Source organism: Plecotus auritus, assembly GCF_963455305.1.
Source record: "Plecotus auritus genome assembly, chromosome: 9".
NCBI lineage: Eukaryota > Metazoa > Chordata > Mammalia > Chiroptera > Vespertilionidae > Plecotus > Plecotus auritus.
Window position 1 is genome coordinate 60,321,374 of NC_137783.1, and position 27,010 is coordinate 60,348,383.

Here is a 27,010-nt window from a genome sequence, read left to right on the forward strand (position 1 = left end):
GGAACTGGGGCCTTCAGAGCACCAAGATGGGAGTCCTGCCCCAGCAGCACAAGATGGGTGGAGAGGGCCAGGCTGGACAAAGAAAGACCATTCAGGCGGGGCTGTGGTCCTGACGTCCGGTGGCCCAGGACACCAGCGCCTGCTGGAGGCAGGGCGGGAGCCTTGGGAGCCGCAGGAGAGAAAAGTCTGGGAGGTGACAGCTGCAACCGGGAGGCCGAGTCTCCCCTCTGCGCCCACCCCGGCGAGGGCGGCAGGGGTGGTTAGCTGCCACCAGGAGGGCAGGCTTTGTTCTGATTTTCTGATTTTTCCGGGAGAACAGGGATGGTAAGCGCAGCCGCGGGAAGGAAGATTGATTTAAAATTTGATTTAATTTAGACTAAAAGCTTGGAATTGGGAGGAGGAAAGACAAGATGGATGGGGAAGCAGATGCACTTCTAGGAGGGGACATTAATACTGGATGATCACAAACAGGAGAGGCCCTCTGGCCCTGGAGCCAAAGGTCACACAGAATGTGCGCCAGTGGCCAGGCCCTTTCCTGGGGCTGCCGTTTACCAGATGTGCTGTCCTGAGTGCTCCGTGGGTCCTGGCCCCGAGGAGGCTGCCTGGATCATCTCCACTGTTCCGGGGAGGGAACTGGGGGCTGGAATCAGGCCTAGGGTAATGGGCCGGCTACCAGAGCGCTGGAGTCTGACATAAGTGGTGGAACTGCTAGCAAGCAGCCCCTGGCTCTGCTGCTGAACGCCCACCGCAGAGGCACATGTGGGCTGTGTGAGACTGCCCGCCATGGCCCCGTGGCAGCACTATCTGGGGCACAGTTGAATGCTGCCAGGGGTCAGGGTCCAACCCGTACCTCAGATGCCCTTTGACATCTAGACCTCATACATTCCACTCAGCTGGAACTGACTTAGCAAATACCAAATTGTAAACTGTCACTCAAACCAGCCAGAAAGTCATCATTAATTATTATTATTGTTGTTGCTTCTGTAGATATTGCCACTATTATTTTCTAACAGTTTACTGTCTGCTCTCCATTCTAAACAATAAACTTCATTCAGGTGGGCCCCCATCTATCTTATCATTTCTCTTCCCCCACTTCCTGGCAGGGCCTGACACATATTTGATGCTTACATGAATGAATGAATAAATGAATGAATGAATGAATGAATGAATGAATGAAAAGTGAACACTGACTCAGCCTGTGTTAGATCCTTGGGGTGGAAAGTATTTCATTGTTTGTGTGAAGTGCCTGATGGTTGGCAAGATGCTCACTGGACTGCCTTCCTCTGTGAATGTGAGTTCATCGGGTCAAGATTTCATCAGTTTTGTGTGCCTCTGTGTCCTCAGGCCTGACATGTAGGAGAAGCTCAGTAGATACTTGTTGAATACTCACACGTGCATGGTTTCCTTTGAGCCTCATGGAAGCTTCCAAGGGCAGATGCAACAAACTCCCATTGTGCAGATGGGAAAGTGACACCCAGGAAGGTGAAGTGGAAGCTTGCAACTATAAGGAAAGAAAGCACTTGGAATCAGAGAACCTGGGTTCAAATCCCGTGCGTTCCGCCCGTTAGCTGTGGATTTGGGCAGGTGGCTGAAGTCCACCTGCTCCCACTCAGGCCTGGCATTCTGGGCTCCACGGTGCTGAGGGCTGGACATGAAAGGTGGTGGTGGTGTCAGTGCTGCTGGGCTCTCAGAGACAAGATCCCTGTGGTCCTAGAGTGGGGTCCACGCAGAGGCCTCCACGCAGCAGAAGGCTTCTAAAGTAAAGCGAGAGAAGCAGGTGACACTCCCAGGCAGGCGTCATCCACACCGCGGGGCCTGTGGGAGCAGCCTGCAGATGGCCCGCATCAACCTTTCAGGGGGAGTCCAGGCCCGTGGTCGGAACATCCTGGACAGCCCGAGTCTGATCAGCAAGCCACCTCACAGACTCGCATGCAATAGAGAAAAATGCCAGCTTTCTGGATATTGGCTTCCCCGCTCACTAGCTAGTAACAGAAGATGCCTCAGTTTCCTTTCTGTGAGCCGAGAACAACCACACACACTGTGTAGGACTGCCGTGAGGGTAAGACTAACGCGAGGGAAATACTCTCCTGAGAGGAACTACCCAGCAGAGGTTTAGCAGAGCAGTTACCCAGTCCAGCAAGAGGAGCCAAGCGACATGCAGCATGGCCCTGACCTTGGCTCTGCCTCCCTTCAAGCCTTTGAACCTAAAGACTAACACGTATGCATTATGAATCAGGCAGGCATGGTTTTAAGTGCTTTGCATGCATTAACTTGCTTTAATTCTCGCAGCAACGCTACAGGGTATGTACTATCTCCAGGATGGCCACCACCCAATTCTCCCCTCCCTACACACACACACACACACACACACACATACCTCTTTTCAACAATTGGAGTGCACTTCCCCTCCTCTGCTCCTGAGCTGCCCTCGTTTCTAATGAGACAGGTCCAGGCTGGCCCTGAGACTCCCAGAAGTTTCTGCCTCTGCCCTGGGAATACACAGTTATGCAGTGGGGACGCTTGAGTGGATCACAGAAGGATGAGGCAACGTGGGAGAGGGACCGCCTGGCCCAGACAGACGGGGGAGGCCCTCTTGCACCAGCTAGCTGGAACTGTTCTGGCCACCAGCCGGGGCGAGATGCTGGACCTGACGGGCAGAGAACTGCCTGGTTTTTAAGCCACTAAATCTTGGGGTGGTTTGTTACACAGCAATAGGTGACTGAAACAACTTGGAAATGATTGTTATCCCCACTTTCTAGATGAGGACACTGAGGCACAGAGAGGTTAAGTGACTTGTCTGAGGTCACATAAAGCTGGTAAGCACTGCGGCCAAGATCCAAAACTAAGCACCTGACTGCAGTCTCCTCTCCTAATCCTACCACTGCTGGGTGCTGTTTTGATGACGTTAAGAAAGACAAAGCATGCTGAGTGGATTTATAGACCTGGAGGGGTCAAAGGAGGAAAATAGCATTGACATTCAAAACAGTCTAGGCAGGCTGGTTTCCTGGAAAAAGAAGATAAAACATAAAGTTGTACCTTTGGTTTCACAGAATGGAGAGGCCTAGATTTAAGAGTAGGTGGAGGAGGCAGAGGTAAGTGATTTAATTAGCTGGAAGCTCAGTGGGGCTAGCAGTGAGCTGGGGGTGCCAGACAGCCACTGAGGGCCACATGATGCACAGGAATGAGAACAAGCGAGGGGACCACTGAGCTCCGCCTTTTGTATGTACCTCATTCTGATAGGAATGTACTAGAAATTTTAACTACTCCCTTATTGAAGGACAAGTTGGTTGCTTTTTATGTTTTCCTGGTAGAGGAAAATGCTGCAGTGAACATCATTAGACGTACATCATGCATTTATCTTTCCTTGGAACAAACTTTCAAAATTCAACCTTAGGTTAAATGGTTATTTCATTTTCAAATTTTAAACATTGCAAAACTGCTTACAAAAGGTTTTATCAAACTACCATCCCATCAAAAGTTTCTGAGAATGCTCATCTCTGCTTTCTCTGCCAATATTAGATATTGGCAGCCCTTTTAAATTAAGAATCCTATGACAGGCTTATTGACCATTTGTATTTCTTCTATTTATTTCTTATTAATACTTTTTATCCATTTTTTTCTATTGGGTTATCTGTCTTTTATTTTAATAATACATTTTACTTAACCCAACATATCCAAAAATTATCATTTCAATATGTAAGCAATATAAAATTATTGAGATACTTCTTTAAAAATATTGAGTCTTTGTAATATCTCAATTTGGACATTAAATTTTCATCAAAAATACTTGGTTTGTATTTGTATTTCATGAAATGTACATTGGAAGAAGTAGATTCTCATATCCAAATTGTTCCAGTTATACTGTGATAGGCAGAATAATGGTCCCCAAAGATGGCCATGTCCTGGGAACTTGGGAATGCTGCTATTCAAGAAGGAATTAAGGTTGCAGATAGGATTAAGGCACCTAATCAGCTGACCTTATCGTAAATAAATATCCTGGATTACCCAGGTGGGCCCAGTGTGATCACAAGGTTACTTAATAGTGGAAAAGAGAGACAGGAGAGGAAGTCAGAGTCAGAGAGCAATTTCAAATGCAACGCTGCTGGCGTTGAAGATGGAGGATGCCCAGGAGCCAAAGAATGTGGGAAGCCTGCAGAAGTTGGGACAGGCAGGGAACCACATCTCCCTGAGCCTCTAGGAGGAACACAGCCCCGCCACCTCTTGATTGCAGCCCAGTAAGGCTCATTTCAGATTTACATACCCTGTATCAGAAGCTATGCTTTTAAAATATTTATAGATCCTGTACTTATGTATCCTGTATATCCTATATAATAAAGAGGTAATATGCAAATTAACCCTCATGCCCTCACACAAGATGGCTGCCCCTATGTGGTCAAAGATGGCCACCACAAGATGGCCGGCAGGGGAGGGTAGTTGTGGGTGATCAGGTCAGCAGGGGAGGGCAGTTAGGGGCGACCAGGCCTGCAGGGGAGGGCAGTTGGGGGCAACCAGGCTGGCAGGGGAGGGCAGTTGGGGGCAACCAGGCCGGCAGGGGAGGGCAGTTGGGGGCAATCGGGCTGGCAGGGGAGCAGTTAGGCGTTGATGAAGCTGGCAGGAGAGTGGTTAGGGGGTGATCAGGCAGGCAGGCAGGCGAGCAGTTGGGAGCCAGCAGTCCCAGATTGTGAGAGGGATGTCCCAGATTGGAGAGGGTGCAGCCTGGGCTGAGGGGCCTCTAGTATATCTATATCTATATCTATATCTATATCTATATCTATATCTATATCTATATCTATATCTATATCTGTGTCTATATCTATATCTATCTATATCTGTATCTATATCTTATATCTATATCTCCTGATATTCAAATGTTTTATATCCTTTATCCAATATATGATTTTTAAATGTTTTCTCCCAGTGTGTAACTCATATTTTCATTCTCTTAATCATATCTTTGGAAAAGCAGGGTTTTTTTATTTAAATAAGTCAAATTATTAATTAGTTCTTTTATGAATTGTGCTTCTGAGTTATATCTAAGAAATCTTTGCCTAACTCAAAGTCATAAAGGTTTCTACAAAAGTGTTACAGTCTTTGATTTACATTTAGGTATCTGATTCATCTTGAGTATATTTTTGTATATGATGTGAGGCATGTATCAAAGTTTATTTTTTTGCACATGAATGTGGCATAGTTCCACCACAATTTGGTGAAAACACTATTTTTCCTCCACTGAATTGTTTTCTGCACTTTCTGTCAAAAATCCCAAACATTTGTACATCTATGAGATTTTTAAATTTTTAATTTATTTTTTCCATCACCATTTATCTCCTTTATGCCCTCTCCCACCTCCACTGATCATATATGGGATTTTTGACATGTATATGTCTATTATGAACTATACTCTGTTTCATTAATCTGTCCATCTATCTTGATTACTGTGACTTTACCATAGGTCTTGACATCTAGCAGCATTAGATCTCCAACTCTGTTACTCTGTTTCAAAGTTATCTGGCTACTGTAGGTCCTTTACATTTATTTCTACATAAATTTTAGAATAGCTGGTCAAGTTCTTCAAAACCTACTGGGATTTTGATTGGTATTGCATTAAATCTATAGACCAATTTGAAAAGAATTGACATCTTAACAGTAGTAAGTCTTCTGACCAACGAACACAGTACATCTCTCCATATTGCCTTTCATTTCTCCCAGCAATTATTTATAATTTTCAGAACATCTTTTGTCATATTTATCCCTAAGTATTTTATATTTTGCTGCAATTAAAAATGGTTTTGATTTTCTAGTTCCAATTGTTCATTGCTAGTATATAAAGATATGTTTTAGTTCTGTGCATTTATCTTATAGCCTGCAAACTCAATTTTTACTTCTAGTAGCTTTTTTACATTTGGTAGGATTTCACCAAGTTTTGTACATAGACAACATAATTATGTTGTCTATAAAAACAGTTTTACTTAATCCTTTCCAATCTGGACAATTTATTGTTCTTTTTCTTGCCTTATTACAGCAGCTAGGACTCTAGGACAATATCTAATAGAAGTGGTGCTAATAAACATCATTGTCTTGATCCTAGTCTTAGGAAAAAAGCTTTTAGCAAGATGTTAGCTTTGTAAAATATATATACACGGAGTGGCCAGATTATTATGAGGCCCGGTGCATGAATTCATGCATGGGTGGGATCTGGCCAGCCTGGCCAGGGGGAGGGGACATGGGTGGTTGGCTGGCCTGCCTGCTGGTCAAACTCCTGGTCAAGGGGACAACTTGCATATTAGCCTTTTATTATATAGGATATACACTGAGTGGACAGATTATTATGCATTCAGAGATCATAATAATCTGGCCACTCAGTGTATATACCCTTTATCAGGTTGAAGTCCTCTTCTATCCCTAGTTTGTTAAGACTTTTTATCAGGAATGGATGTTGAAGCTTTGTCGAATGCTTTTTCTACATCTTTTGAGATGATCTTAACTTTTCTCTTTTTCAGTTTATTAACATGATGAATTACATTGATTGATTTTGGAATGTTAAACTAACGTTGTATAATTGAGATAAACCCTAGTTGGTAATTAAGTATTTTCCTTTTTATATTTTGTTGAATTTTATTTGCTAACATTTCACCAAGAATTGTTACATCTATGTTCCTGAAGGATATTGGGCTGTAGAGTCCTTTACTTGTAAGATCTTTTGCTGTTTTTATATCTGGGTAATACCAGCCTCATAACATGCATTGCAAAGGATGCCTTCTTTTTCAATTTTCAAGAAGAGTTTGTGTAGTGTTGTTATTATTTCTTCCTTAAATGTTTGATGGAATTCACCAGTGGAGCCATTTGAGCCTGGATTTTCTTTGTGGAAAATTTTTTTTCTACTAAATCTATCTATTTGCCAGATACAGGGCTATTTAGCTATTTCTTCTTGAGTGAGCTTCAGTAGTTTGTGTCTTTTTTGGTCATTTCATCTAAGTTTTCAAATTTACTAGCATATTGTTCTTCTTAACATTACTTTATTATCTTTGTATGATCTGGAGAATCTGTAGTGATGTCACCTCTCTCATTCCTGGTGTTGGTAATTTATCTTCTCTCTTTTTTTCCAATTAGTCTTGCTAAACCCTTATCAATTGCATTGATCTCTTCAAAGAACCAGCTTTTGGTTTCATTGGTTTTCTCTATTATTTTTATACTAGAGGCCTGGTGCACAGATTTGTGCACCGGTGGGGTCCCTCAGCCTGGCTTGTGCCCTCTTGCAATTTGGGACCCCTTGGAGGGATGTCAGATGGCTGGTTTCAGCCTGATCCCCGCAGGCCAGGCCGAGGGACCCCAGGGCCTCTAGTATACATATAAGATCTTTGGTTAATGTCTTCCTGCCCTCCCCCCCCCCACCCCCTTCCCTCTGAGATGCATCAGTCTGCTCTATGTTTCCAGGCCTGTGGTTTCCACTCCTGTGTTGAGCGTCTGCCCCCTGGTTGTCAGTGCACCTCATAGCTACTGGATGGTCGGTCAGTCGGCCAGTTGGCCAGTCTCTTAGGCTTTTATATATGTAGATTTTTCATTTTATTTATAGCTACTCCAACCTTTATTTTTTTCTTTCTTTTATTTTCAGTTTTATTTGTTCTTCTTTGTGTCATTTCTCAAAGTGAAACCTGAGGTTATTGATTTGAGGCCTCTCTTCTTTACTAACATCAGTATTTTGTGCTATAATTTACCTACTAAGTACTCCTTTAAAGGCATTTCACAAATTTTTGTATGTTATGTTTGCATTTTTATCCAGTTCAGGGTACTTTTTAATCTTTCTTTTTTTATTTTTTTCTTGATCTATGAATTATTTCGAAGTGCATTAATTGGTTTTCAAATATTGGAGGATTTCCCAGAAATCTTTCTGTTATTGACTTTTAACTTAAAATTCTACTGTGGTCCAAGAATATATGTTGTATTTGAATTTTCTTTCATTTATTGAGACTTGTTTATGCCCATCTTAGTAAAAGCTTTACGTCTATTTGAAAAGAATAAATGAGGCAGTGAGGAGGTCGAGTTGCTTGATAGTGTTTTTCCAGGTGGTCTATATTCTTACTAATTTTTTGTCTACTTGTTCTGTCAATTATTGATAAAGACATATTGAAATTTTTTAGCATGATTGTTTATTTCCTATTTCCTCTTAAAGTTTTATCAGTTCTTGCTTCATGTATTTTGGTGCATAAACTTTTAAGATTCTTGTGTCATTTTAATGTATTGACCCTTTTGTGAAATAACTGGTAATATTCTTTGTCCTGAAATCTCTTTTGTCTGATATTAATATAGCCAATCTAGCTTTACTTTTATTTGTCCCTGTGGCAATCTCTGCCTTTCAATCAGGGGTATTTAGGTCATTTTCACTTAATGTGATTATTGATATGATTAAGTTTAAATATATCATCATCCTGCTATTTGTTTCCTATTTGGCCTAGTCCCTTTTTCACTGCTTTTTCTGTCTCCATTTATATCAATTAAAAGTTTTAATTGCATTTTATCTTATTTGCTGGCTTAGTTTTAACATTTTATTTTATTATTTTAGTGGTTGCTTTAGGGTTTTAGTATACAATTTTAACTTTGCATGGTCTATCTTCAAATGATATTATATCATCTTATGTAACATAAAATAAACTTGTAACAGTACACTTACATTTATTCCCTCTAATTCTTTGTTCTATTATTGATATACATGTTGCTTTTACATATGTTATAAGCCTAACACTATACTATTTTTTTTTTTTTGGTTAATCTTCACCCAAGGATATTTTTTCATTGATTTTTAGGTAGATTGTAAGAGAGAGGAAAAGACAGAGAGAAACATCGGTGTGAGAGAAACACATCAAATGGTTGCCTCCTGCATGAGTCCCTACCGTGGCCCGAGCCAGGGAGGAGCCTGCAACCAAGGTATGTGCCCTTGACTGGAATTGAACCCGGTACCCTTTGGTCCTTAGGCCGATGCTCTATCCACTGACTCAAACTGGGTAGGGCACTATTATTTATTTTTATTTAAACAGTCAATTACATTTTAAAGAGATTTAAATAATTTAAAAAAATTATATATTTATTCATATACTTTACCATTCCAGTAATCTTCATTCCTATTGTTAAATCCTTATTTCCAGCAGAATATTACTTTTCTTCTGCCTTATTGTCTTTAACAAGTCTTGTCATGTGAGTCTATTGATAACTCATTATTTAAGCTTTTTAATATCTTAAACGGTCTTTACTTAGCCTTCATTCTTGAGGAATACTTCCACTGGATTCAGAATACTAGGTTGACAGATTTTTCTTTCAATACTTTAATGATATTGTTCCACTAACTTCTCTCTTGCATTGTTTCTTTCAAGAAATCTGCTGCCATCCTTACCTTTTTCTCTGTACATATTGTATCATTTTCCTCTGGCTACTTTTAAGAGATTGTTTTCACAATTGAGTTTGAGCCCTTTAATTTCATGTACTTTTCTTCCTGTTTCTTGTACTTGGGGCTCATTGGACTTCTTATATCTATAGATTTATACTGTTCATAAATTTGAAAAAGTTTCAGCCATTATTTCTTCAGATATTTTTCAGTCCCCCTCTTCCTTTTCAGGCATTCTGATTACACATATATTAGACTGCTCAAAGTTGTCTCTCCTCTCACTGATGCTCTGTTCATTTTTTAAATTCTATTTTCTCAGTGTGTTTTATTTTGAGTAGTTTCTATGACTATACAGTCAAGTTCTCTAATCTTTTCATCTGCAATGTCAAATCTGTTCATCCCATCCACTGTATTTTTCCTTTGCATATTGTACTTTACATCTCTAGACATTTGATTTGAGGGGTTTTTTTACATCCCCCATTGAAGGAGCCTTCTGGGAACATATCCCTTGGCCTCTCTGAAGCTGTCGGGTGTCTGTAGCCCCACCCAACATCTTGACTGTCACTTCATAAAAGATCCTGTGCTAAACCCACTCAGCTAAGCCATTCCAAAATTCCTGACCTACAGGAACCCTATAGGAGAATAAATGTTTATTGTTGTTTCAAGGTACTAAGTTGTGGGGTAATTTACAATATAGCAATAGCTGACTAATAAATACAAAATCTGACCTTGGAGGCTTTCTAGTTTTCAAATCTCTTCACCAGCCCCCAAGAAGAAGCAGCCTGGGTTCCCCACTGCTGGGTTTAGTCAAATGAGGGGGAGCAAGGCTAACCACAAGCTGCTCCCCCTGCCTATAGTGTTCCTGGAGTTTGCACTTAATATACTATAGAAATGTTGGATTTTGAATAAAACTTCTAACTGGACACTAATATAAGAAATATACTGTCTCCTAAAGGCCCCTCTGCTGGGCAGCCTTACCCATTTCCCCAAGGCTGTTCTCTCTGAGCAAATGAGTTTCTGGAGCTTGTGGCTCCACCTGCAGCCCACGGACCCCTCAGGCTGGCGCGGTCACGAAGGCTGGGAGCTGGGAGCTATGGTCAGACAGCAGCAGGCCTGGGAGTGGAACCCTGCTGAATGCAGACAGAACCGCACATCCTCCATCCATTAGTCGCTTACACCAATGGGCTGCATTGGTGTGGAACTGGAGATTCATTAAGGCAGCTGCAGCCTCTCAGGACATGTGCAGCCTGAGTAAGGAGCAAAATAGAGCAAATGTGCCCGAGCTCGGTCAGACACATGGGGTAGGGAAGGGCCTCACCTTTGTGAAGCTGGGGTTTGCCTGAGTCTGCACACTCCCTCCTTGTACCCAGGTGCCCATCTGTTAGGTTCTGTGCACAGTGTGCCCTGCCTCTTGCCAAGCACTGCAATAAGGGGGCCACCTGGCCCCTCCAAAGTGCTAACCCTCACTTTGTGCTCCTCACAGAAACCCCACATCCTTCTGGTCGAGGGCACTGTCTGAGGGGCTTAAGGTGGGCAGTCCTTGTCCTTGAGACCTGGGAGCGTCCAGTGCACAGAAGTTCAGACCCAGCTCTCCAAGGCCAGTGGGCAAATACTCAGTTGCCCAGTTCTCACCACCGTCTCACAATGTGGATCCTTTTATACATGAGGAGGTGGGTGCTGAGTAGGCTCCTGGGGAAGGCACCTTCCTTTGGCTACTTTCTCTAAGTGCACCTACACCAGTAGTTCTCAAAGCATGTTCCCTGGAGCCAGCAGCATCAAACACTAGTTAGAAATGCAAACTCTCCTACTTTGCCCAGACCTGCAGAAGGAGAAACCCAGGGTGGTATATCAGTGGTATGCTTGCCAGCCAGTTGTTAAACACTTCCATTATTAGAAATTAAATTCTAAAACCTATAATTAAATAAATCATATTAAAAATAAAGGTCCAGCCCTGGCCAGTGTGGCTCAGTTGGTTGTATGTCATTCCATGCACTGAAAGGTTGCTGGTTGAATTACCAGTCAGGGCACATGCCCTGGTTTAGGCACAGTCCCCAGTGGGGAGCATGCAAGAGGCAGCCAATTGATGTTTCGCTCACACATTGATCTTTCTCTCCCTCTCCCTTCCTCTCCCTCTGAAAAACAATAAAAATAAAACAACAACAACAAATATGTTTAAATACTCAAAATGTATCACTCTCTTGTTGCTTGACTTCACTTACCTGTGCTCTGGAGGGTACTGTACCTGTGTGGTAGAAGCACTGGTGTGCAGCTCGTCACAGCCCCGTGTTAGTTGTGTCATGGAATCTGTCTCGTGGGGGTGGGCACTTAGAGCACAGTAGTTGGCAAGCACTACACATCAGGAAGCTTCTTTTTCTCGGAGGGCCTGTTTCTCCTTTACCACCAACCACCAGGCTCGGTGCTCCATGTTTCAGCAAGCCCTGGGGGATCCTGATGCCCATTCAAGGTAGAGACCTGCCCCAAGTGTTTCAGATGGGTGCTTCAGACTGACTCCTTACACGTCTTTTCATCACAGTCTTAACAGATGTCATGCCGGAACAAGAAAGCGGATGCCCTCCGCTCTTCCCATCCCCAACCCTCATCCCCTGTGCCCCAGCAGAAGGCTGAGATCAAAGCCATGCCCTTGACCCATGAGAGGCAGGAGGGATCTAGGTGGCTCTGAAAGCCAGTTCTTAGGGTCCCTTGCCTTGGTGGGGGCCACAGCGGGTTCCTGAGAGGGAGGTGAGCCTGGCTCTCCGTGCGGCTTCTTGCGCACAAAGCTGCCAGGAGTGTGAGGATCATCACACACAGCTGGTGCACACCCCAGCTCACCCTTGCTAGCAGGGAGACACGAGGCTGCTTCACCTCTCCCACATTCTCCTGCTCATCCAGGAACATGGGGATACTAGTACTGGAACCAAAATGTGGGGTGTTTGAGTCCGAGTTCGTTGTTTTGTGAAATGGAAGAATGAAGTGGGATTGAAATTTATGAGAAGCCAGTCCTGGAGAAGGTGCCAGAGCAGGCCAGGGTCCAGAACTTCGTTCCATGGTACAGTCAGGTGTCAAAGTCTTTTAGTCCATGTGTAGAGTCCCACATAGCCATGTGGGCACAGGGAGGATGTCCCCTGCCATCAACCCAAGAATCTAGTGTTCCAGGGAGAGAGGAGAAAGGAAGCATGCGTTTTTAAATTCAGGAGCAGATTCATGTCTTACTGGCTTCTGGTTGGTCTTTCAAAGAATTCTGCCTTAGCAATGTCCTTGGGATTGGTTTATACAACTTGTTGCCTTGTGGTTGGTTATTCCGTAAGCTGCTTGTCTTAGCAACAATCCATATATTTTTAAGTTTGCCTCTGGCATGTGCCCTTCTGTCCACACCCAGTTGGGATGCCTTAGTAACTTCGCCTACTTGGGTTCCCGATTTTATTCCCGCCCGCCCGCGCTCCATGGTCCTAGTCCCTATCTAGCCTCCTTCTGTCTCCTCAGTACCTACCCCCATGGGGCCTATAGGAAGATTAAATCCAGGAATTTAGACAAAGAGCCAGGAATATAGTCCAAGCTCGGTAAACAGTAGCTCTGGCTGCTTTTTCACTTAGCTGTAGTAGAAAATGGCGTCATCAATATTGTCACTCCCCTTTTATGGACGACAGACACTGAGACACAGAGGGGAAAAGGCACCGTGCCCAGGTTTATACAGAGACACCAAAACACAAACACCAAAGACCCATCCCATTAGCCAGGGACGGCTCTTGCCCACACCCTTTAATGAGCACGGCTCCTGTCCTGGGTTGCGGTTCTGATGTATCCCCAGTGGCCCCAACTTCCCCAGAAAGAAAGTAACTGTTAACTCAGTTACAATAGTTACTAGCTGGTTCTCTGGCTCATTGCTGTAATTTCTCTACAGCAAGCAACCATGGGTAAACATGTCATTCCCTTTATGTTGCTTAAATGAGCACAGGAATTTCCTGTGTCCTTGGGGCACAAGGCTCTGGAGCCATGTGGCAGCTGCGTGGAAGCTTCAGTCACCCGGTTAAAGCCAGGAATTGCCTGAGAAAGTGGGGGTGCTGAGAGGAGTGCTCTGTGAGCATGTGTAGCGGGAGGGGGGCTGGAGGCCACGTGGATAAGGCAGGTGGCCACTCCATTGTCCTGGGCAAGTGCAGACACCGGGAAGCTGTTCCCTGCCCAGCATGGAGCCCTGACACAAAATAACACCTGGGGGTTGTTTAGCAAACACACAGCTTTTCTGTGTGCCAGGCACTGCTCCAAGGACTTCCCAGGTACTAATTCATTTAATACTCATAAGAGCTCACAAAGTACTATTTTCAGTCCTAATTCACAAAGAAGGAAATTGGGAGGTTGCACAGAGAAGTTAAGCAATTTGCTTGGGATCATACAGCCGGCAAATAGCTGAGCCAGGACTTGAACCCAGGGAGTGGAGAGAACAACAACAACAACAAAAATGTGAGTCAAAGCCACACATGGGGTGGTGAAAAGATAATACAATGACGTATTATAGAATGTACACCTGAAACTTACATAATTTTATTAACCGATGTCACCCTAATAAATTCAATAAGCACATAAAACATTTTAATAAAAAAAAATGTTTAAAAGCCACACAAAGTCTGAGTGGGAAATTCTGAGCATGAACAAAATGAAGAAAAGCCTCAACAGAGATGGGTCACTCACATGGAGAAGGGGCAAAGGAGGCCTGGCCTCATGGGTGGTTAAGACAGGCAGCACCTCATCTGAGCGGGACTCCCTGAACTGGAATCTGGAGTCTCAACATCCCTGAGAAGTGGAGTTACTGTTCCATTGCAGAGATGTGGAAGCTGAGGCTCAGAGAAGTTTCATGGTCTGCTTCAGGTTACTCAGCCACGGAGTGCAAGGTTGGGACTCAAACCCAGCCTACCCATTCCGACGCCCTGCCCTTTCTGGGAACCTTGCTACCAGATTTCAGGGTTAGAGAGTGGGGTGGGCCTCCTTCTCCCGCTCCTCTGTTAGTGACCGATCTCTGTGAGGTCTTTCTCCTTTTCATTCATGCTCAGATGTGCCCAACTCAGACTGTGTGGCTTTGACTACACATTTTTGGTTCTCTTCATGGCAAACCCATTTTCAACTCCATCCCTATAGCCTAACTGGGTTCAAATCCTGGCTCAGCTACTTACTGACCCCAGTAATGTACACACACAGGTATACCAGGCACTTGGCACCAGGTGTGCTGGGTCCCTGTGTGTCACAGCTGACTTCCGTTACACAGTGAAATGATCACACTGGCCAGGAGTTGCACAGATCTGCTGCTCCTTTACCCCACGTCGCCCAGTTCAGTGCACCAACCTTTCTTTTCCTGACCCTCTTCAACCAGAAAGGGGACATTGGAACAGGGAGCCCTCTGCTTGAGGGGAGCCTGCCCCACCACCACCCCACCACCAGGGGAGTAACAGCTCTGGGCAGTGCTGGAGGTGCCTATGGGCGGAGCCCCTGTGTGCTGCCCACCTCACTGGGGACCGTGCAGGGCCTCTGCAGAGCCTGACACTTGCTTAGAGGAGCCCTGCACTCCACCTGGCACCCAGGCCTACCAGCAGGGCCCCACGCCCCCTCCCCCGCAGACCTGGCCACACCAGTCCTTCCCAGTCCTCTCACACCACTGTGTCTATGTTTGTCTCTCTACTTTAGGGACTTATTTCTCTGCAAGGGACACAGCTGGCCCAGCGTCTTCCTGGCCCTGAGGATGTGGGGAAGCACCTCTTTGAGATCAGCCCAGGTAGGTGGGCCCTGGGGGCCCCCATGGGGGTGTTGCCATGCCTTGAGCCTGGAAAGTCAGAGCTCCTTCATGAAACTCCAGCACCATCTTTTTTCACAACTCGGAAATTTGGGTCAAATCTAGAGGATATGGTGAATTGGGGGGAAATTAGAAAATCCAATCAATCATGTGGGTGATTAGCTTTTGATGGGTTTTTAAATTCACAGTAAACACAAGGGAAGAAACCCATCACTGGGGCGTCCTAGGGTGAAGGTCCAAACCCCAAGTGCGGGTGACCTGCACACAGGCCACGGCAGTGGTCAGAGCATCAGCAAAGCTGCAGCATGAGTTCCAAACGGAACGGCGGTTCGGCTGTTACGGAATTCACCAGGCGACCGGAAAACACACACAGGAGTGCTCGGAGATACAGGGAAAACCCGTTATTTCCAGATGCCCTAGGACCGTGACTCAGGGGTGCCTGTTTCCAAATCCTGAGCAAGCCAATAAGGAGGGAGCTTTCTTTGTCCCTCAAATATGGATCAGACTTCCGGACCTTTCGTGGGCTTTGCAAGAAGCCACGTGTGTTGGGATGGGGGCCATGAGACCACACCTAAAGGCCTGGCCTGGCGCCAGCGCTGACAACCCCCTCCGGTGGTTGTGTATGGTTCATGGTTTATGGCCTCTGCAAAATAGGAGTATTTAGGTAAACAGGTCTTGCAAGACCAGATAATTAAGGAAGGGGCAGTGACTAGACTATAGGCTAACAGGAATGTGCATTAGGGACACTGATTAACTAGGTACAGAGTCAGGCTGCTAGTCTCCGACATTCTTTTACAAATGGAGTTAATTGTCGTCTAGCAAGAGTGTGCGGTGGAAGGCAGGTTACTGGCACAGATTCAGATTGCTAGCCCCCCCAAAATGTCTTGTGCTCCCCATCACTGTGAAAGAATAATTAACCAGAGAATTGCTATCACAGTAGAGTCACAAAACTATTCTTTGAAGCTCCCTGTTTTGAAATGTTACTGTTACTGAGCCTGTAGGTGCTGAACCCATCTGCTCAGAGGGACAGGCGGTGCAGGCGGGCATGTGGCGTTCCACCTGACACCCCTTCTGGCCTGGGAAGCAGAGCCGGAGCCGCATCTGAGCCCTTTATAGGAGGCACTGAAGCCAGACAACCAAAGGTCTGGACTACTGTCATACTTGAGCCAATTCATCAGAGACAGGGCTGAATCACACGTGAGCATTAATTTCAGTCCTGCTGGGAGCATGGGAGAGCAGCAGGTCATCCACAAACATTTGCTCCTGTCCCTCTATAAGCCAGCTGCTCATGTGGGGTACAGGACAAAGATCACATGGGGAAGTAGGCAAAAGGATCAGAATGGGCATGAAAAATGGGTATAATGGTTGCAGTTTACAGACAATGGGGCTGGGGGTTTGCAAGGGGCTGAGGGTTTGCAAAGGGCTGGCACTTCTGGTTTCTGCAACAAGGTTGTTAGTCTTTCCATGACAATAGGCAGCTCCAGGATGTGGAGGATGGGCTGCATTTCCAGGTGAGCTCCCAGGTCCCACGTGCAACTCCCAGCCAGGTTAGATATGCCTTCTCTAATCAGAACAAAACAATCCTGGTTAACAGCATGGTCAATATTTCTTACAATTATAGCTGGTCCCATATTCTATTTCTGCCCCTAACAGCACCGCCCGCAGAGCATGGAGAAGGGAGCAGTCAGGGTGTGCTGCGAGCAGGCTGCTGCTGGGCACCGGGACTCAGTTCCAGCGGGCACTGATGGTGGGGAGCAGGCCTCAGAGATGTCTCGCTTGCCCAAGGAGTGAGGAGGCAGGGTATACAGCAGCCATGCCTGCGAGCTGCTCCCTGGGGAGCTGATACTGGCACATCTGGCCTGCTCTGCAGGGACCGGCTCCCTAGGGACAGAGAAGGCCTTCTGGGAGAGCGGCAGGGCTTGAGGAGGCCACCCACGTGGATGGGAACGTGTGCCAGAGGTCTGGAGTCCCATCAGTGTGTTCATGGGAGACGTTCCTCTGGGAAGTGGTGGCTATGAAATGACTGTGCCAGGCCTCCCTGGGGTCTCAAAGCAGCCTGGGCACCCAACCATCAGACAAGGTGACCAGCATGGCGTGGATCATCCCAGGCTCAGCCCAGCCAGCAGCAAGACACCCGCTGGGAGCCCAGGAGCGAATGCAAGCCGGGCAGGCAGCGTTCGCCTCTGCTCTGTCCATCCTGGGACCCCAGGAGGCACCAGCTGGAGCTGAAGGGCATGGAGAGTCTCCTGCTGCAGGCCCTGCAAGGAGGTCCAGCAGCCCGGTTCCATTAGGCATCTCACCCACTGCCAGTGCCAGAGAAGGTGGCAGCAGAGCAATCCCAGCCAGGGGGGAGGGGGCCTGAGGCTCGATTGACTGTAGACCATGAGTGAAGGCTTCTGCAGAGAAGACAGAGGGAAAAGGAGGGCAGTGAGGTGGGCAGGGCCCTGCTATGAGGGTTGCGGAAGGAGGACACACGAGGCCAATGTGGTGAGGGATTATAAATTGATCAGGTCATCTGGATACCAGATGGGCTGAGCCCCCAAATGGTGCCAGCACCCAAAGACAGGGAGTCAGAGGTTTGAAAGGACTCTGGGCGGGCTTTTTCTGGGCGGAGAATTCTCTGTGCGGGTCTGGATTCTGGGAAACTCCAGAGGGGAGAGAGAATGGTCTTAGCAAGTGGAATGTGGTCTAAGTGCCTGAAGGTCAGTGCCCAGGGGAGAGGGTATTGATTCAATTATTTGATCAAAGCTAACACCTGCCATCTCAGGGCGGGGGAGCTGGGCACAGGGAAGGAGGGACTGGGCGAGGGGCCCTGAGCCTGGAGAAGGAAAAGGTGGAAGTCAACACACCCTCACCATAAATTTAGAAAGGCACTGAGCATGTGCCCAAGGACCAGACACGCAAAGTCACCACAGTGCCCACTCTTCAGCTGGGTCAGAGCTATTTGCAAGGATTTCCATCTGGCGGGGGTTGCGGGGGGCGGGCGAGGGGCACCATAAGGTAACAGTCCCAGGTCCCAGGAATTAGGGCGGGACCTCTCTGTGGGCCTTTACTTTGCCTCCCACAGTACATCCATCCAAGGCAGTGGCACTTTACGAAAAAGGGCGCTGGAGGTTAGAAAGGACACAGAGCCAGGTAGTGGTAGGTTCAGGGCTTGTACCCAGGCCGTCTGGCTTCCAAAGCTGCCCTCCAACACAGGCACCTGACACGGGTGTTAGCGTCTTAACCACCTGGGCCTGGGAGGCCAGGATGCGGTTGTAGGAAGGAGAGCAGCCCTTTGTATCCAGCACAGCAGTTAGGCACCAGGCTCTGAACAGGCTCCATGACTGCTGTCTCCACCCCCTTCCCCTTTGCACAGGCCTGAAGGCCTGGGGCAGGGGGAGGAGGGATGGGGGGGCGCAGCAGCTGGGAGGCTGCCCAGGGAAAGTGGCCTGGTGTGGGCAGTGAGGGGGGTACAGTCAGCGTGGAGGAGCCCTGAGGGAGGAAGATTCCATCACCTCCCCTGGACTCATCCTGGCTGGGGAAGGTCAGGTGGGGCACGTTTGCCACACCTGATACCCGGGGCGGGGAAATTTGGCAACTCTTGAAAATGAGACAGAAACCCAAGTATGACAACGTGTAAATCAGCTAGGCGAATTTTAAGTCAGAGTCCTATTTGTGCTCTTCAACGGTATAAAAATATTGCAATTTTTCATCAGGATAGAATAAAAATGTAAGGGAAAGTTAGGTTGTAGTGCCATCTAGTGGAGAGACCTGCCAATTCCAGGCCAGGCCTGCCTCCTGACGCCCTGACCATTCCCACCAAGCCTTACCTCTGACTCTGTCCAGGTGCCCACAGTCCTTAAGCCAGCTCCAGCTCCTGCCGCAGAACCCCCTCCACCCACACTCTGCGGCGGGCTCTGGGGCAGGGCCCCGGCAGCGGCTGGGATTCCAGGACCTGATTCAGTTCCCACCTGGGCCTCTTCTCTGGCTGGGGCAGTCAGCTGCCTGCTGAGCTTTTGCGATTTATAAGAAGAAATGTGTACTATATTTGGTCTTTGTCCTGGTTCCTGATGCGGAGCTCCTAAAAGCTTCGGCATTCCTACCTGAGTAGAGTGATCAGGTGTCCTTTGTCTTGTTAATGAGGTGACCTTTGGAAGCACCTAAGGATGGGGCTGGTTGCCAGAGGAGCCAACCTGTGATGAGAGGGTGAGAACTTTCTGTCCCTTGCCTAACAAAGCCCCATGAACACCCAGTGGAAAAGCTTGTGGGAGCTCCCGGGTTGGGAAAGTCATGGAGACTGGGGAGAGTGGCAGGCTCAGAGTCAGATAGTTCTGCGGCCCCTCCCACACACCTTACCCTATGCACTCCCCCATCTATGTCCTTGTAGTGAAGTATTCCCTGAGCTCCATGAGCCACTCCAGCAAATGCATCAATCCCAGGGGTCTGTGGAGGCTTCGGTCCACAGCAAGTTGGTCAGAAGCACAGATGACAACCTGGACTTGTGATTGGCATGCGGGGGGGAGGGGGAGGGGGTGGGGCGGGGCAGGACAGTCTTCTAGGACTGAACCCTTAACCTGGGGAATCTGACGCTATCTTCATGTACAGTGACTTTTTAAAATGTATCGTTATTAATTTATATGCATATCTGCATAGCCCATGGACACAGACAAGGGAGTGGTGAAGGCCTGGGAGGGGCAGGTGCCAGGTGGAGGGGGTCAGTGGGAAAAAAACAAGCAAACAAAGGGGACATCTGTAATACTTCCAACAGTAAAGATACATTTTAAAAAAAGAATGTGAAAAAAAAATAAAGTGTACAATTTTTTAAAATTTTTATTTTTATTATTGAAAGTATTACATATGTCCCCTTTCCCTCCATTAGCCTCCTCCACCCCACTCCCACCCCCTCCCCAGGCCTTCACCCACTATTGTCTGTCCGTGGACCATGCATATATGCAAGTAAGCTGTTTGGTTAGTCTCTTCCCGCTTGTCCCCACTCCCCTCCCGCCCGTCCCCCTTCCCTCTGAGATTCCACAGTCTGTTCTATGCTTCAATGTCTCTGGTTCTATTTTGTTTGTCAGTTTATTTTGTTCATTAGATTCCACATATGAGTGAGATCATGTGATACTTGTCTTCCTCACATTGCCTTATTTTACCCAGCATAATACTCCCCAGGTCCCTCCATGCTGTTTCAAAGGGTAAGAGATCCTTCTTCGTTACTGCTGCATAGTGTTCCATGGTGTAAATGTACCACAGCTTTTTATCCACTCATCTACTGGTGGGCACTTGGGCTGTTTCTAGATCTTAGATATTGTAAAAATGCTGCTATGAACATTGGGGTGCATACATTCTTTCTGATTGGTATTTCAGGCTTCGTAGGATTTATTCCTAGAAGTGGGATCACTGGGTCAAATGGCAGTTCCATTTTTCATTTTTTGAGGAAATTCCATTCTGTTTTCCATAATGGCTGCACCAGTCTGCATTCCCACCAGCAGTGCACTAGGGTTCCCTTTTCTACAGTGATTTTCTGCTGCAAGAATTTTTAAAACATGCAGTACCTGAATATTTAGTCAGGGGCACTGACCTCTTTTCCCTTAGACCAGGGGTGGGAACCTTTTCTCTAACAAGGGCCATTTGAATGTTTATAACATCATTCCAGGCCATAAAATATATCAACTTAAAAATTAGCCTGCTCTATTTAGTCAAACATTTAATTAACTCACCCCTAGTGCATTGGCAGGGCCAGACCAAATGATTTCACGGGCCCTTGGGCCAGACGTTCCCCACCCCGACTTAGAATGTCAAATTAAAAAATGGCAACAGCCAACACAATTGCCATCCAGTGTGAATGGATCAAAATTATACCTATTATGCTTATCAGATCGGCAAAAAAATGTATTTTTGGTGTGCTGCAGAATTTTAGCAATTAGCTTATGTGCCATGAGATGAAAAAGGGTGGAAATCGCGGTTCATGCAGATAGAACTGAGTTAAACTGTCAGAAGCCGGTGTCTGAGAACTGCTTGGTGGTGTGGGAAAAATCAGCTCGCATGGTGCTTGGTGAGCAGTTTTACCTGGCAAACACCGCCCACTCCCCACCTTCGCAAGCTCTTTTCCTTACAGACTTGATCCTCTCGGCCTCCCAGGCACTCACTTCTTGGCAGTGCCAGCATTTGGCCACAGGCCCAACTTAGGCCTCCTCTGAACCCCGGGGACGGGCTGGGTGTGGAGAGGCCTGCGCTGCACTCTGGACAGAAAGCGCTGCTAACCCTGGAGGTGCTTGCGTCTGAAGGGAAGAAGCAGGCAATCATACAGCAGAGTTAAGTCACTGCTGGCAGCCCGTGTGCAGTGTCCGCCCGGTGCCCCCAAGGGAAGCAGGCACTTCACTACCGGGAGTCGGGACCATCAGTCTTTCTGGGGAGCAGCCTCCTCTGTTGCTGGGCATCTTTCAAGGTCCCCGTGCAGGTAGCAGAAGCCCTTGTGGCTAACTCGGGGGAAGGGGCACAGCCAGCAGCTGGGCCCACGCGGAATCATGGAAGCTGGAGAGCTAAGTGTGGCAGGGGCAGGTGCCAGGGTTGAGTCCTGCCTGACCTTCAGTCCCGGCATCACTTACTCGGCGTCCCAAGTTTCCTGGCGTGTTTAGGCCACGCGCTCGCCCCTGACAACAGCGGGCCACTGGGGGCAGGCCTGCTCACGCTGGCGGCTGGACAGGCCCTGCCACCGAGGCATGTGACAGTGGAAGCAAGGAGCCCAGAGGAGCCTGGGTGCCTTCAGGGAGGTAGGGAGGTGACAGGCGGGATCTCATCAATGTGCACGCACCAGACGCAGTCTGTGGTCCTGTTTTTACCTGGCCAAGTGCCAGGTTGCTGGCCTTCCCACGGCCACAGCTGGCCCGCCTGGCACCTTCCCAGGAGCCTCCTCCAGGGAAGCGCCCAGCTCAGAGGCCCCTGCTATCCACCCAGCTCCGGGCTGACTCCCTCCCTGAGGTGCTGGGGCCTCCACCTGCTCCCCAGCACCTGGTGGGCACCCGCCACAGTAGGCGGTAAGGATGGCTTTGAGGCCTCAAGGGAGTTGGGGGTGAGGCACAGCAAAGTGAGCAGTGGCACTCCAGAGAGACAGGGAGACGGGCGATTGTACCCCTGGGAGCGGGGATGCGGATGCTCCCGGGGCAGGACGGGTCTGCACGCCGATGGGAGGCTCCAGGGAGGAAGTCAGAGCAAGCCCAGGCACGGCTCCCTGTTCGCCCCTGTTTTCTGTCAGAGTCCGAGAAACCAGACAGAAGCTGGGTGCTGCCCAGGACAGGTCACTGACCACTGAGCCACCTCAGCATGTGTAAACTGGGGTAAGGACAGAGCCAGCTGCCTGGAGTGGCGAGGATGCAGGAGACACATGGCCTGGCTCATGCTTGTATACCCCCTCTCTGCAGACTCTGTTTATCGTTATTCTGGGTAATAACAGTGACTGCTTAGCGGTTACCTGTAAGTAAACAATCCCAATCCTGTGTGATAAGTGCTCACAAAGAGGTGTCACTAGGGCAAGGGACTGGGGGAACGAGGCAGGGTTGGGGCGGGGGGGGGGCGTGGAGCTTGCCTGGGTGGTCAGGGAGGGTTTCACTAAGCCTTAACAGGAAAGTAAAAATTACCCAGATGGGCAAGCAGGAGAGGGCACACCCAGGTGCTCCAGAAGAGGGGATAGAGTCCACAGGAGGCACGGGGTGCAGGAGATGGGGGAGATGTGAGCAGAGGGCATGGGGTGGGGAGGGGGATGGGGCAGGGGAAAGGCTGGATGTGGGCAGAGGCTTGGGCTTCTGCTGTTGGAAACCTCCGGCTGGCAGGAGGGATGGTTGAAACCAAAACCGGCTGTTGGGAGCCCCGGGCAGTGATATAGATTGCACAGACAGGCAGGAGGCATGCTCAGCTCTGCCACCCTCAGCTGTGCCCCACCCTCGCCCCAGTGAGTGTCCATCCAAGAAACTTGTCTGCCCCTTAGACAGCATTTGTTCTGCATTTGGCCAGAATCCCCTCCTCTCCCGATTGTCCCATTCCACCCCAACTCTCTTTCCCAGTTTATCTCACTCAACTGATCCCCCTATAGGGGTTTGAGTCTATGAGCCCTAATGTTGTAGATAATAAAAACTCAAAATCAAAGACCGCTAGAAAATGATAGGTATTGTTTGGGCCGAACCTGGTGATGCCCCAGTTAGTTGTCACCTAGGATTGGGCTTGAGGGCAAGGTGTCACACTGTCTTCCCAGGGCTGGGTCCCGAGCTTTCACCTAAAACGGCCCCAACCTGAGCAATAAGCAGGCACGTGCTTGGCACATTGTTCGCATCAGTTTAAGAACCCATTGTGGCCCTCGAGTCAAAAAGTTGCAAGGTACAGCAAACTAACCCACAGGAATGCAGGTATTGATTCCCAGAAATACCAGAGTATATTACTTTTAGGAGGAGATAAGAAAGAAATATTAGTGCAAGGGAGAATTCAGCAGGGTGTTATCTGAATGCCTTGGAGCAGGTTGATCAGCCAGGTTCGCAGTCTTCTTGTTTCTGGTCGGAAGTCATCTTCCACTCAGGCTGGGCATCGCTCGGCTGGTGGGCTGCTTTCATCCAGGAGTAGTGGATCCAGGTGTTCAGTCCTGCAACTGAGAGCTGTGGGGGTGGTTAGTATGACTGGGTAGGGTCCCTTCCAAGTTGACTTAAGAGGCTCCTTTTTCCAATCTTTTACTTGGGTTTATAAGGGTGTACAGCTGTTCCTAGAGAGAGGGTAATTGGTCAATAACCCATCTGTGGTCCTCAAATACAGTTTTTCCAAGTCCTTGTAACTGCTTCTGAATTCCTAAATTCCCTATTTCCCCCAAATCTCTCTTTGGCCAAGTTAAGGGAGGGGGTCTGCCATATACTAGTAGAATTTCAAAGGGAGAGAAATCTACCCTAGCCCTCCGGGCACAGTGCACCCACAGGAGTACAAGAGGCAAGATATCTGTCCAGGGTAAGGTTGTCTCTTGGCATAGCTTAGCCATAGTCTGCTTTAGAGTTCGGTTCATGCGCTCTACTTTCCCTGAACTCTGAGGCCTGTAGACTGTATGTAGGTTCCATCTAAATCTTAAGGCCTTAGCTACCTGTTGTACTATTTCTGCTACAAAGCCTGGGCCATTATCGGACCCTATGGTCAGAGGCATTCCATACCGCGGAATTATGTCCTTCAGCAATGCCTTAGTGACTTCTCTTGCCTTTTCTGTGCGAGTGGGATATGCCTCGACCCAGCCTGGAAAGGTACAAACAAAGACCAGTAGATATTTATTCCCTCTGCTAGGCCCTATTTCTATAAAATCTACCTCTAAGTCCTCTTAGGGAGCTTGCCCACAACACTGAACTCCTATGGGTCCTACAAGACCCTGTTTGGCATTTTTCTCCGCACAGAGGAGGCAGCGCAGAGAGATTGAGGCACACAAGGAGGGAAGATGGGCAATCAGGTAGTATCTGCCTAACAAAGCCTCTGGGGCAGTCTTCCCTAAATGAGTAAGTTCATGCTGCTGGAGGACTACCTTATGGGCTAACTGTTCTGGGACATAGACCCTATGATCTGGGAATGTCCACCAACCTTCCTTCTTCCTCTTACTCCCTTCTTGCTGGGCCCATTCCTCCTCGTGGGGAGTGTATTTCGGAGGTTCACGTAATTTGGGGGCCAACATGATCCACGTCGATCTACTTGTTCTTTAGCAGCCAGCAGAACGATGGTTTCCTTCTGACACCGAGTCTTTCCCCTTCTGGTGACCCTTACAACGGATGACGGCTATTTCCTTGGGTTCCCAGACCGCTTCTAGTAATTTTAGGATTTCATTCTGGATTTTGATTCCCTTCAGCAGTCAGGAGTCCTCTTTCCTTATATATAGCAAGGTACAGAGTCAGTTAAGAGGGGACCTGTTAGTGCAGCCTTGGGCAAACTATGGCCCATGGGCTGGATCCGACTGTTCTATCCAGTTCTCTTGCTCTCCCCTCCGCTCCTTTACTTTGAATTTATATTAGTTCACACAAACACTCCATCCATGCTTTTGTTCCGGCCCTCCGGTCCAGTTTAAGAACTCATTGTGGCCCTCGAGTCAAAAAGTTTGCCCACCCCTGTAGTGGGTATGCAGGGTGGCAAAGGCATAGCGTGAGTCAGTGTAAATGTTAGCGCACTTTTCCTTTCTGAGTTCTAAGGCTCTAACCAGGGCCCAAAGTTCTGCCCTCTGCACTGATCATCCTTTGGGCAGAGCCTGTGCCTTTACTGTCTCAAAGTCTGATACCACTGCATACCAGCTCATCTTTTCCTTTCATCTAGAAAGCTGCTTCCATCTGTATAAAATGTCAGGTCCGGATTCTGCAGAGGCTGGTCTGTTAGATTTGGCCGGCTGGAGTAAACCTCCTTTAGAACTTCTAGGCAATCATGCTCAGGAGCTCCCTCAGCATCGGGTAAGAAGGTGGCAGGATTAAGAGTTCTCACTGCTTCTAATCATACCCATGGATTTTCACATAGAAGCCCTTGATATTGGGTCATTCAAGCATGAGTTAGCCAGTGCTGCCCCTAGCTTCCATTAGGGTGACAATGGAATGAGGTACTTTGACATTTAAGTTTTGTCCCAGGGTAAGCTTATCCACTTCTTTAACTAATAATGACGTGGCTGCAAGGGCTCTGAGACATGGGGGCCACCTGGAGGCGACTAGGTCAATACAACTTGGAGAGATAGGTTACCAGTCTTTGCCAGGGTCCAAACTCCTGGGTTAGAACTCCTAGGGCTACCCCATTGTTCTCCTGAACACAGAGGTTAAGTTCCGAGTCACATCTGGTAGCCTTAGTGCTGGGGCCTCAGTGAGCTTTGCCTTTATGGTGGTGAAGGCCTTTTCCTGCTCAGGACCCCAGTGATGGGTGCCTTCTCTTCCCCCTTTAAAGCTTCATAGAGAGGCTTAGCTAGATCTGAAAACCCTGGGATCCAAATTCGACAGAACCCTGCTGCTCCCAGGAATTCCCGAATCTGCCGCCGGGTGCTAGGGAGTGGGATGGCGCATACTACCTGCTTTCTTTCAGTCCCTAGTCTTCGTTTCCCTCAGATGATTAGGGTGCTAGGGAGTGGGATGGCGCATACTGCCTGCTTTCTTTCAGTCCCTAGTCTTCGTTTCCCTCAGATGATTAGAAACCTTGATACTTGACTTCTCTTTGACAGATTTGTGCCTTTTTCTTGGACACCCAGTAACCTGTTTCCGATAGGAGCTTCAGAAAGGCTTGCGTTCCTTCCCAGCACTGAGCTTGCGTGGAGCTAGCCAGTAGGAGGTCGTCTACATATTGGAGTAGAATGCACCCCAAGTCCTGTCCTGGAAATTTGGACAGATCAGATGCTAGCACTCTGCTAAAGAGGGTCGGGGAGTTCTTGAACCCTTGTGGCAATCTGGTCCAGATAAACTCCTTGGCCCCCGTAGTTGGGTTTTCACATTCGAAGGCAAGCAGGGGCTGATTGGAGGGTGCCAGCTGAAGGCAGAAAAAGGCATCTTTCAGATCTAGACATGTAAACCATTCCACCTCTGATGGAATGAGTCCTAGAAACATGTAGAGGTTTGGCAGTGCCAAATGCAGGGTTACAACGGCCTCATCAACAGCCCACAGATCCTGCATTGGGTGGTAATCATTAACTCCAGGCTTTTGGACAGGCAAGAGCGGGGTGTTCTATGGAGACTGACACTGCTTAAGAAGTCCCCACTGAAGCAGCCAGTCTAAGTGGACCTGGATTCCTATGCGTGCCTCCCTTGGAATTGGATATTGGTGAATTTTGACAGGCTGTGCCCCAGGCTTTAAGTCAATTAGTACTGGGGCATGGTCCTTGGCCTGGCCAGGGGGATTTCCTTCTGCCC

At 47.9% G+C, this 27,010-nt stretch overlaps 1 protein-coding gene across 6 annotated transcripts in view; it reads left to right on the forward strand.

The window, feature by feature from the left end:
- The window catches only part of ARHGAP22 (Rho GTPase activating protein 22), a 162,077-nt gene that overhangs the window by 43,287 nt on the left and 91,780 nt on the right, over window positions 1-27,010 (forward strand). For all 6 annotated transcript variants that reach the window (XR_013959022.1, XR_013959023.1, XM_080641300.1 and 3 more), the window contains exon 3: window positions 15,047-15,134. Coding sequence is in view for 4 of the 6 variants with exons in the window: in XM_080641300.1 (XP_080497426.1) it covers window positions 15,047-15,134 (88 nt within the window). In the remaining 2 variants the exon portion in view is untranslated. The remainder of the gene's footprint in view (window positions 1-15,046; window positions 15,135-27,010) is intronic.